Source organism: Centrocercus urophasianus, unplaced genomic scaffold (assembly GCF_019232065.1).
Source record: "Centrocercus urophasianus isolate 14NV4802_14NV808 unplaced genomic scaffold, USGS_Curo_1.0 seq_38, whole genome shotgun sequence".
In the NCBI taxonomy this organism is placed as follows: Eukaryota; Metazoa; Chordata; class Aves; order Galliformes; family Phasianidae; genus Centrocercus; species Centrocercus urophasianus.
Window position 1 is genome coordinate 723,269 of NW_024884955.1, and position 10,535 is coordinate 733,803.

Sequence of the window (10,535 nt, forward strand, 5' to 3'; positions counted from 1 at the left end):
GGTGCCCTGTGCTGGAATACAGGCAGGTGTGAACCCAGGAGAAAGGAGAGCACTCTGAGCATTGGATGGAAGTTATCCTTGGGGGAGACAATCTGAGATTTCCAACACAAAAGGCTCCATCAGGCGTGGGCCGGCAGCGTTCCCTCCTCCCCTCTCAGCCCGCTTCTCTCCCTGCCCTGGCCCGCAGCCCAGGCAGCACTCAGCAGTCCCAACCCATCGATTATCAGAGGGCCCATTGCTGGAGCTGCTCTGGGCTGGAGCTGCCGAGATCTGGGACAGATGCAGTTGGAATGTACCAGGATGGGGGGTGGAAGGGGGGGGTGAAGGCATGCAGTGCCCAGCTGTTCACAGCATGCTGTGAATGCCATAGGGCAGCAGCAGCACTGCTCAGTGCCCTGGATGTGCAGAACTGATGCTCTCTGTAGTGATCCTCCTCTGCAGCAGTTCCCATCCCCACGTGGGCCCAGAGCTGCTGCCTGCTGGAGCTGCAGACCTCGGGATCTGCCCTATTTATTTTCAGGCAGACGGGATCTGTGCTTCTCATGGGATTAGCAGCTGCTGCTGCTGCCGCATCACGCAGGGATCTGTGCTTCCTCACCTGATGTCACTGATGAATGGGCAATTCGGGTTTAATTAATGAAGTATGGAGCAGGATGCAGTGAGGGGGCAGGAATGGGTGTCTCTGCCTTAGGAATGTACGTGCAGGTGTTGGTTGTGCTTTGCCTTATGAAGGGAGGAAAGACTCAACTCTGGGCACAGCACTGTGATGCTGCTGGGCCATGGGATCACGGCGCAGTGCCATAAAGGTAACCCAAGGACTGCATCGACACCTCACACAGCTGATGGTGGGCTCTGTCCCGGCTGGATTTCCCCTTTTGACCTCCTCTCTCTGTTGCTTTTCCTCTGCAGTTCCCCTGTGCCCAGGACCCGCGGCACCACGGCCATGTCTCTGCCGGGGAGCAGACGCTCATCCACCGGATCACGAAGGTGAATACGCACAGGGAGCAGCAGCGGTGACCAGCCAGGGCCACAGCAGGGCAGGGAGCAGCCCAGGGATGCAGCTTTGAGGATTCGGGGCGTTGCATGTCGCTGGATGCTGCCCACAGCTCCCCGACCCCGCATGGAGCACCCCCAGCACAGCACCCGTCCGTCTCTGTATGTGTCTGCCGCACTCGGCACCAATCTTGCAGTCCTGGGGTCCACTCCATGCTGCCAGGATCTGTTCCTTCGCCCCAGGATCCACTCTTGGTCCCGTCCACCGAAGGTGGTGTTGGTGGATGTCCCCTTCTCTTCCCCCCCCCCACAGTCCTAGGATTGGCAGCAATGCTGGGAGGGGAATTGGCTCTTGGAAGGGCTCTCTTGAGCTGTAGCAATAGCAAACAATAGGGAAAAAGAGAGGGAAGAAGCATTTATTCCCCTCTGAGTGTCTCCATACCCTGGGCTGCACTTTTTTACTTCCTGACCGCAGCCATCACCAGCAGAGAAGGGGCAGATATGCCCATGTGTGGGTGCTGTCCACCCCAGCCCACTTCCAGGACCCTCTCCTAGGGGCTCCTGGTCCCTGGGCACGGGGATGCCATGCGGGTACCCATGGGATGGAGCGGGTGGGTTTGGGCTCCCCTACCCCCACCTCCACACCCGTCTCCGTGCCATTTTGATCCCTGCTGTTTGTTCTGTCCTTTTGTCTTGTGTGTTCTCGGTGCGGTGGTTGGCAGTCGCGGGCTTTATGGACGGAGTGGTTTTGCCTCCTTCTTTAAGTCGTCAGCGCCCTCAGCCACTCGGCCTGAGACACAGCCTCTTCTCCCTGCCTCCAGGCGCCCCTCGCCCCCCGGGAGGGACACCTACGGCACCTCCTCGCTGAGCAGCAGCAGCAATTCTGGCTCCTACAAGGGCAGCGACAGCAGCCCCACCCCAAGGTAACCCCTCGCCCGCAGCCCCGTGGGCACTGTCCCCATCTGGGGGTTCCCCGGGCAGGGGGAGCAGTGCCGGCCCCGGTGCCCACAGTGCCCACGTGCCATGGGGCAGGAGCACAGGGGCTGCAGGAGGAGGCCGTGCTGCTGTGCTCGGAGCTGCCAGAGGGGCTGCTGAGCCCCCGCCATCCCCACAGCTCCTCTACTGCTGTCATTATGTCTTCTCCCCGTTGTCACCCTCCTGCCAGCTCCGTGCTCATCCCTCCTGTCCTGCCCTGGCTGTGGCTTGTGCGCTGCATGCGTTCCTCCCTCTGCTCGCTGCTCCCCAGGAACGCTGCCTTTGGGGCAGAAGGTGCAGCAGAACTGTATTTGGGGCTGCTCACACATTGCTCTGGGCGGTGAGGCTCATCCCTTATCCCTTGGTTGGGACTGACCCCACCAACTGCGTTCCAGCTCTGGAGGTGGCTTTGCATCTGGGAGGAAATGAAGGGATCAGCCAGCAAACAGAGCGGGGATGGGGTAGGATGACCACCATCCTACCTGGCTTCTCCCAACACATTGTTTCTCTCTGCTCAGAACTATGGATCTGCCTGCATGATGCCTGGCAGCTTTGAGCTGTGCCACAGCAGTGCACGGGGACTTTGCTCTGCTGCAATGCACAGGGGGTTCAGACCACCCCACTGTGATGTGCGGGGTCTCGGTGCAGCCTGCTGCAAGACACGAGCATCTGGAGCTGTGCACAGCTCTGTGCCTGCTCCCTAGCTGAGCATGCAGCCATAGAGCAGCAGCCTTTCTCCTCCCCTCTCCCCAAGCATCTCCACCCCATGCTTGCTGAGCTGCACCGGGCTGATGCCCAAAGGCATCCATCAATCTCAGCTGTGCTGGTGGCAACACAGGGAGGGTCCAGAACTGCTGCTGCAGTCTGGGATGTGTGGGCAGCTCAGACCTGCTTCACCATAGCCTATCCCACTGCACACCTCTGGTGGGACTGACCCCAGTCTGGGGCCTCCATGCTCATGGTACATTTGCTAAGAGATTGCTGTGGGCAATGTGCGTGTGACATCTCCGTGGGGAGCACAGCCCTGGGCCAGCAGCTGGGTGACAGCCGTGTCCCCGCAGGCGCTCGGCCAAATACAACCTGTGCAGTGACAACCATGGCATCAAACCACCCACACCAGAGCAGTACCTGACCCCACTGCAGCAGAAGGAGGTTTGCATCCGGCACCTGAAGGCCCGCCTGAAGGACACGCAGGAGCGGCTGCAGGACAGGTAGGTGTGGGGTTGTGGGGCTCCTTGCAAGCACCTGGCTCTCTCTTTGTAATTTTCCTCGAATCTGAATTCACTGAATTCACTGAATGCCACAGCACGGAGCAGCTGGCGGGGCTGCAGAGCCTGGCGTGCTCACCGGGGCTGACTGTGCTCTTTCTTTCGTGGCTGGTTTTTCTCTCCCACGGTTTTTCTGAATGTCAGCATCACGCGGTGGCTGAGCTCCATCTGCTCCTCTGGGGGCTTAGGCACGTCCTCACCGCCCTGCCAGCTGCCAGCCAGCCACCATGGGCAGCCGATGTCCCCGCACAGCCCTTACAATCACAGTCATTGAGCTTGGAAAAGAGCTCCAAGATCCCCAAGCCCAACCCCACCGTGCCCACTGGCCGCGTCCCTCAGTGCCACATCTTCACGGATCTGGAGCACCATCCGGTGAGCCCACCATCCCCTGGGCAGCCTCTGCCACTGCATCACCACTCTTTCGGAGGAGAAATTTCTCCTACCACCCAACCTGACCATCCCCTGCAATATGAGGCCACCACCTCCCCTCCCCCCCCATGTAATCTCTGTTACCTGGGAGCAGAGGCTGAGCCCACCTTGCTCCAACCTCCTTTCAGGAGCTGTAGGGAGCAATGAGTTCTCCCTAAGCCTCCTCTTCTTCCCTGTGATCATAGAGCCATCAAACCTGAAAAAGAACTCTAAGATCATCAGATCCAACGGCCAGCCCATCCCCACCATGCCTGTGTAGAGTCATTCAGATTGGAAAAGACCTCCAAGGTCATTGGGTCCAACCACCAACCCATCCCCACCATGCCCACCAAACTATGACCCTATGTGCCACATCTGCGTTTGGGAGCTGGCTGGGCATCACTGCTGGGGTTCCTGGATACCTGGACACAGCCCTACATCCCAAACATGTTTGTTTTTTTTTTTTTTCTGAGTGTTTTTACCCTAAATCACTGCTCTGAACCACCGTGGGAACCGCGGGGCATCCTGCTCCTGACCCGTGGTGACGCCGTGTGCCCGCCTGCATCTCATTGCAGGGACGCCGAGATCGAGGACCTGAAGACGCAGCTGTCGCGGATGCAGGAGGACTGGATCGAGGAGGAGTGCCACCGCGTGGAGGCCCAGCTGGCGCTGAAGGAGGCCCGCAAGGAGATCAAGCAGCTGAAGCAGGTGATCGACACGGTGAAGAACAACCTGCTGGAGAAGGACAAGGGGCTGCAGAAGTACTTCGTCGACATCAACATCCAGAACAAGAAGCTGGAGACGCTGCTGCACAGCATGGAAGTGGCACAGAACGGCGCGGGGCTGAAGGAGGAGGGGGCTGCTGAGTCGGCGGGGGGATCCCCGGCGAGATCCCTCACCCGCAGCTCCACCTACACCAAGCTGAGCGACCAGGCGGGCGGCGAGCGCACCGTGGGCGGATCGCAGACCATTTCGGTGGACGAAGGGGCCGACAGCGGCTTTGCTGGGGGGGACGAAGCTCCCGGCCGCCCGGACTTGTTAGAAGGGGGGGAGCCCTGCGGGCGGCTGCCGCCCAGCTCCACCTACGAGAAGCTGCTGGGGCTGCGGGGCGGCGTAGAGGCGGGCGTGCAGGCCAGCTGCATGCAGGAGCGCGCCATCCAGACGGACTTTGCGCACTGCCAGCCCGACCTGGACACCCTCCTGGAGAAGGTGATGAAATCCCAAGCGTGCAGCTTGGGCAGCCCCACCTCGGTTTGGGTGTCCGAGATGGAAGACGTGGCGCCGGGCTGCGAGATGCCGAACCCCGCCGGCGTTATGGACCTGGAGCCCGAGGACGGGGAGGTGCCCCACAACCCCACCGTGCAGCAGCCCCCCAGCGCCGGCCCTTCGGTGGCCATCGCCTGCGCGCCCGAGGAGGATGCGACAGCGGAGCCGGGCTGCGACGGCGCTCCATCCAAGAGCTATTGGAGCCGCCACTTCATCGTGGATCTGCTGGCCGTGGTGGTGCCGGCTGTGCCCACGGTGGCGTGGTTGTGCCGCTCGCAGCGCCGCCAGGGCCAACCCATCTACAACATCAGCTCGCTGCTGCGCGGCTGCTGCACCGTGGCCCTGCACTCCATCCGCAGGATGGGCTGTCGCGCCGTCAGCAGCCCCAACCCCGGGGGCGGAGCGCAACCCTGACCCCCCGCAGCCCCGTCCCGCCCCCCAGCCCACCCCACGGAGCCGACGGCTGATTGTGGAGCCCAGCGCTGGGGGACGTGGCGCTCCGTCTGCTCTGCTCCTCGTAAAGCCCCTTGGGGTGGGGGCAGAAGGGGCACGGGGTGGGTGTGCTGCCCTGAGCCTTTGTCCCCAAGGATGCCGAGGGCTCGACGCGGTGATACGAGGGGTGGCCAGGCCCCGTCCCTGCAAGCAGCTCTGCGGTGCTGGGGATGTCATCCTGCGGTGTCACCGCGTGGCACTTTGCTTTCTTTTCGGCTGTCCTCGCACGGACCCGGGGACGTCGCTGCAGTGGGAGAGAGCGAGGAGGCACTGAGCACCGGGGTGGGGGCTGCGATGGGGTGCAGCCCGGCCCCCTCCCCAGGCAGACTCCTTGCTCTGGGTGCAGCATTGCACAATGGGACGTGGAAGAGGACGGAGGGAACCCCCTGGACATGGAGGGTGGAAATGGGATGGAATTGGATATACCTCACACCTGAGCAAGGCTGAGCCGCCCGCAGCGCCGTCCATTCCGTTCATTCATTTGCTTTGCACTATATTCACTTTCATTTCCTTTCGGTAAAGTTGGGGCCCTGGAACCGGGTCTGGCTGCTGTGGAGTGGGACCGGGCACCCTCTTGGTTTGGGTGCATCCTTGTCCACCCCTCCCCACCCAAACCCTATTTTCCCAGGAGGGGTTGGGGGGGGAAACTACTGCAAAATGCCTTTTTTTTGGGGGGAGGGGGGGAGGGTATTTATTTATTTTATTGGAAAAGCAAAGACAGCAAAGATTGGTCAGCAGGGGCAGCCCCCGGGTGTACCGAGGGGTCCTGGCCCCCACCGCGAATGTCTGCAGCTTCCTTGTGACTTGAAGCAACGGTGTCCCCCCCCCTCACCACAGGACGCTGTGCCCTCCCAGCCCCCCATATCCATGGGGTGGGGGCTGGCACTGCATGCAGTGTTTGGGGAGCAGCGGTCGGAGCGAGCAGCCCTGGGCTATAACCTCTCGTGCAATGTATTCGTGGATCCGTGTACGCGTCTGTCCGACTATCCAAAGCTTAGCCAAGAAATAAATGTAACGTTATATTTGAAAGACAAATCTATATAATATATTTTTTAAATACAGAAGTGGAAAAAAAAAGAAAAAAAAAAAAAAAAAGAAAAAAACACCTGACAAAGCTGTAAACCTCTCCCCCCTCTCTTCTCTCGTTTCCGCTGTCCTGTACTGCGGTGGATGTAATAAACGTCGCTGGGTCTGTGTCTGCTTGGCTGGAGACGGCCTTTGGCGTCTGCCCTGGGGGTGGATATGGAGGGCACGGGGGGGACAAGGAGAGGCACTGGGGGCAGGAGCACATCTCCCAACCCTGGTCTGTGTGCTGAGAGCTGGGGGACATGGGATGGTGTCGCGCCAGTAGCTCCCCTGGGTTCTTTTTGGGGGGGCTGAAGGGGTATCTCCAGCATTTCCTTTGAGTTCTCTCCCCTCTTCCAGGCTTGGCCATGGGGGTGCCCACATTGGCGTCTGCCCCCAGGTGTTAGAGCAGCAGGGATGGCATCAGAGGTCGGGGATGGAGTGGTCCATGGATGACTTCATCTGTCCCGATGACAGCCTGCATATGGAGAAGGGGTCAGGGGGAGCCCCAGGGTCCCCTGGGGGCACTGTGGGGCTGGGGGTGATAGGAGATGGGGAATAGGGAGAGCACAGATCTCACCGTTTCACCATGTGCTCATAGATGACAGCAGGGATGATGGTCAGAGTGATGATATTCCCTGCGCCCGCCAGCACCTCCATCAGCTGTTTGTCCTGTGGAGGGAGGGGCAAACATTATGAAACGCCATGACAAATCCCCAGCTCACATCCAGGGCAATGTGGGAATCCCCACACCTCCCAGGGCAGCAGCAGCTCCAAGTCCACAATCTGCACCCAAAAGCCCCGTACCAACTGCAGGGGTGCCCTCACTCCAGGCAGCTGTGCCATGGGGAGAGCAGCGGGTACACAGCCGTGTCCATACCTTCATGCCGATGACGTTCTGACCATTGACCTCGCAGATGTAGTGGTGTGTCAGGAGCCCATTGCGGGCAGCAGAGCTGTCCTTGGCCAGCGACACGATTTTCCCCTTCTTCAGCACGACACCCACATGCCCATTGCTGTCCTTGTGCATGGTGACAGTGCGCTGGAACGGTCTGTAGGGACAGCGGGGTCAGCATCAGCCTTACACACAGCAGCACTGCACGCCCATCCACCAGACATCTCTCACCTGTCCCTCACCACCATGACAATCTTCTCCGGGGATGCCTTCTTCAGAGCCCGATGCGCCTTGTCGCTGCTCCAACCTGCACAGTTCTTGCCATCGATCTGCAGGATCTGGTCACCAAAGCGCAGCCCCACCAGCGCCGCCGGAGAGTTGGCCTTCACCAGCTGCACGAAGATGCCCTGTGGACACAGCGAGGGGAGCGATGGCGCGGGGCCGCCACCGGGACCAGGTGGCAGTGCTGAGCTTTGTGCCATGCACTGCCGTGCAGTGATGCACCGTGCCCTGCCACGCCGTGCAGTGGAGCACCGCAGCCCCCCGCCAGCCCAACCCCTACCTGGTCGATGCTTTTCAGCTGCAGCCCCGTCTTGCCCCGCTCGTCCTTGCAGAGGTGGATCTCTCGCACACCTGGTTTGATCTCAGCCCGCCGCAGCCCCGCATTGTTCCCACTCAGTGGGGCAACCAGCTGTCCCGGCAGAGACCCGACGGGAGTCAGCGCCTGCAATGGGGCCGGGGATAAGCAGGGACATGGGGACACACATCAGCCCTCGAGGGACGCTGCGTCCCTTCCCCAGGCAGGATGCGGCTACGGGAGGGGACCCACCGCCCTGAACCTACAGTGCTGTTATCTGGGAAGAGGTTTTTCTGGATCTCTTCGCTGGAGAGCGCCAGCCCCATGTAATCCTCCAGCTCGGCCAGGTTGGGGTACAGTGCAGGTGGTGCTGAGGGCACTGTGGACACGGAGAGACCCATGGGATGAGCCAAGAAACCCCCACACCTCATCCCCTACCCACAAACCGAGTTGCTGGGGTCTTCAGCTGAGCCCCCACCATGTGGGCACCTCCATACCCCAACCCCAAACAGCCCCTTGGCACCACACCCCACATTACCGATGCTAGAGGTGACCTTCGGCTTCTCCAGGAGGTTTGGCTTCTCAGTGAGCACCGTGGTGGCAGGGGTGCCAATCCCAGCAGCTACCTGCGCCTGGGGGAGATGGGGTTTGCTCGAGGCACAGCCCCTGTCCTGGGCTCACCATGAGCACCCAATGGGTGCTGATCACCCCCATAGTGCAGATGAACAGACACTGACCTGCAGGACCTGGTGGCCCTTCATGTCCTCCAGTGAGGGGTAGAGCGTTGCCATCGCTGGTGCTGAGCCTGGGGATGGGATGGGGATGGGATGAGGACAGGATTGGGGCTTTTTAGGGCTGGGTGCAGTGCCACAAACACCCCTCTGGGACCCACAGGATTGGGCTCGCTCTACTTCTATCTCTGTGTCCCAGCCATCACCTGCAGCCTGGGGCATGACTCAGGACTGCATCATCGGGGCCACTGCCTCTGTCACATCCCAGCAGCTGGGGCACGTGAGGGGCACGAGCATGAGCATGAGCATCCCAGCAAGCACCCTGCTCCAGGTGTGATGTGCTGGCTACACCAGGCAGCCCACGGAGGCTCTTTTAGTTTCCCCAAACTCAGCCGGGCGATGCCCCCATGGGCGACAGCCCCGTGGACAAAAGCCCTCCATCACTACTTCTTGCTGTTCTCAGCACCCCACCAGCTCCCTCCACCCCATGCCCTGCACACCTCTGTGCCCCAAAAAACATCACCCAAACATCAGCGCCCGTCTCCAACCTCTGCTCCAAGCACCACTGGAGCCAGGCAGGATCTTGCCTGGTAGCAGCATCCTGAGGTGGGGGGGGGGGATGATCCCACAAACCCAGTCTCACCCCCCAGCCCAACTCCCTCCAGACTCACCTGCAGATTTCCGGCTCCTGTGCGCTGCCCTTCACCTGTTCCGTGCTTTTATAGCAGTGCCCATCCCCGGGGAGGAGCCCAGTGGCCTCAGCTGACTGCCACCTCCCTGTGCCAGGTGGGGCATGGGGGAGGAAGGTGAAGGCAAAGCAGCTGGGCCGGCCCCAGGGAGGAGCAGACAGCAGCAGGGATGGGGACATGGATGGGGTCACTGATAGAGACAGGGACATGGATAGGGACACACATGGAGATGGGGACTGCTTTCCATGACTCCAAGCATCCTAGGAGCCACAGAGATGGGGTCGTGCATTTCCAGGGTGGCCTCCACCCTTCCCACCCACACAATCCCCTGGTGCCACCATCACACTGCTCAGTGTCATCGTAACCCCCAACCAGAAGCCACCACAGCCCTTTGCCCAGCACAGGGTGGGCGCAGCGGGTGCCCTCAGCCCCGTGTTGGGTGTCTGTCCCCTGTGACACCTCCCTGTGTGGGGCTGACGTTGCCACATCCCGCATCCATTCGTGATGGCCCCGTGGGAAAACTGAGTCAGGGCTGCGGGCGGAGGGCGTCAAGCCAGCACTGAGCCACGCATCCCAACCTGTGTGATGCCATCGGACCCCATGTCCCCACACACACGCAGGGCCTGTGGGTGCCCGTGGCACAGAGCCAGCCCTGATGCAGGGCATGGCTCAGCTTTGTGTGCCAGCAGGAAGCAATCTATTTTACCAGCATTATTTTTAGCCTGCGGTGCCCGGAATGCAATGGGAGCAACAGACATGTGATAAGCACAGCTGAGAGTGAGCACCAGGTCTGCCCTAGAAGGATGGCACCTGTGCCAGCAGGGCTGTGTTAGCCTCGTGGAAATGGAGTTGGGAGGGCTCAGGTGCAGAGAACACAGAGAGCACTGGGACTTTGCTGCCCACTGCAGACACAGGGCCTACAGCCGTGCACACACACACTGCACACACACACTGCACACACACACTGCACACACATGCAGCCAGGAGCACAACTGCAGACCTTGCTCAGGCACACGGGTGTGCACACAAATACACCAACCCTCGGTGATGATTTGCAGCACAATGCCACCATTCAAAGAAGCTGCTGCAGAGCCCTGCAGACAGACAGACAGGAAAGGGACACTGGGTCGTCTGCCCCCCAGGGCAGGAGGTGCAGCCCCAGGTCCCCCCGGTCTT

At 60.8% G+C, this 10,535-nt stretch overlaps 2 protein-coding genes across 3 annotated transcripts; one reads left to right on the forward strand and one right to left on the reverse strand.

Annotated features, from left to right (window-relative positions):
• The first annotated feature begins 1,093 nt into the window (after positions 1–1,093).
• SNPH (syntaphilin) lies at positions 1,094–5,324 on the forward strand. The gene is made up of 4 exons (XM_042832426.1): positions 1,094–1,155; positions 1,716–1,916; positions 3,030–3,179; positions 4,220–5,324. Exons 1-4 carry the CDS (start codon positions 1,094–1,096, stop codon positions 5,322–5,324), a joined length of 1,518 nt encoding a protein of 505 aa, XP_042688360.1.
• Positions 5,325–6,408: 1,084 nt separating this feature from the next.
• SDCBP2 (syndecan binding protein 2) lies at positions 6,409–9,360 on the reverse strand. 2 transcript variants are annotated; one of them, XM_042832416.1, is made up of 9 exons: positions 9,342–9,360; positions 8,677–8,744; positions 8,478–8,571; positions 8,206–8,318; positions 7,925–8,086; positions 7,594–7,769; positions 7,348–7,519; positions 7,048–7,139; positions 6,409–6,945 (listed from the first exon to the last, which is right to left on the reverse strand). In XM_042832416.1, exons 2-9 carry the CDS (start codon positions 8,728–8,730, stop codon positions 6,891–6,893), a joined length of 918 nt encoding a protein of 305 aa, XP_042688350.1. In that variant the 5' UTR covers positions 8,731–8,744; positions 9,342–9,360; the 3' UTR covers positions 6,409–6,890. The 2 variants fall into 2 exon arrangements, with proteins under 2 accessions (XP_042688350.1, XP_042688349.1); XM_042832415.1 differs by lacking the exon at positions 9,342–9,360 and having other exon boundaries at positions 8,677–9,150.
• Between the last annotated feature and the right edge of the window lie 1,175 nt (positions 9,361–10,535).

Excerpts from the sequence above, each read along its gene's own strand:
- SNPH (XM_042832426.1), top strand. The coding sequence starts at position 1,094 with ATGCTGCCCACAGCTCCCCGACCCCGCATGGAGCACCCCCAGCACAGC. Across the intron at positions 1,917-3,029 it reads GACAGCAGCCCCACCCCAAG|GCGCTCGGCCAAATACAACC; the intron begins GTAACCCCTCGC and ends GTGTCCCCGCAG. Across the intron at positions 3,180-4,219 it reads CAGGAGCGGCTGCAGGACAG|GGACGCCGAGATCGAGGACC; the intron begins GTAGGTGTGGGG and ends ATCTCATTGCAG.
- SDCBP2 (XM_042832415.1), bottom strand. The coding sequence starts at position 8,892 with ATGCCCCAGGCTGCAGGTGATGGCTGGGACACAGAGATAGAAGTAGAG. Across the intron at positions 7,770-7,924 it reads AGCTGAAAAGCATCGACCAG|GGCATCTTCGTGCAGCTGGT; the intron begins GTAGGGGTTGGG and ends CTGTGTCCACAG. Across the intron at positions 7,520-7,593 it reads GTCATGGTGGTGAGGGACAG|ACCGTTCCAGCGCACTGTCA; the intron begins GTGAGAGATGTC and ends CTGTCCCTACAG.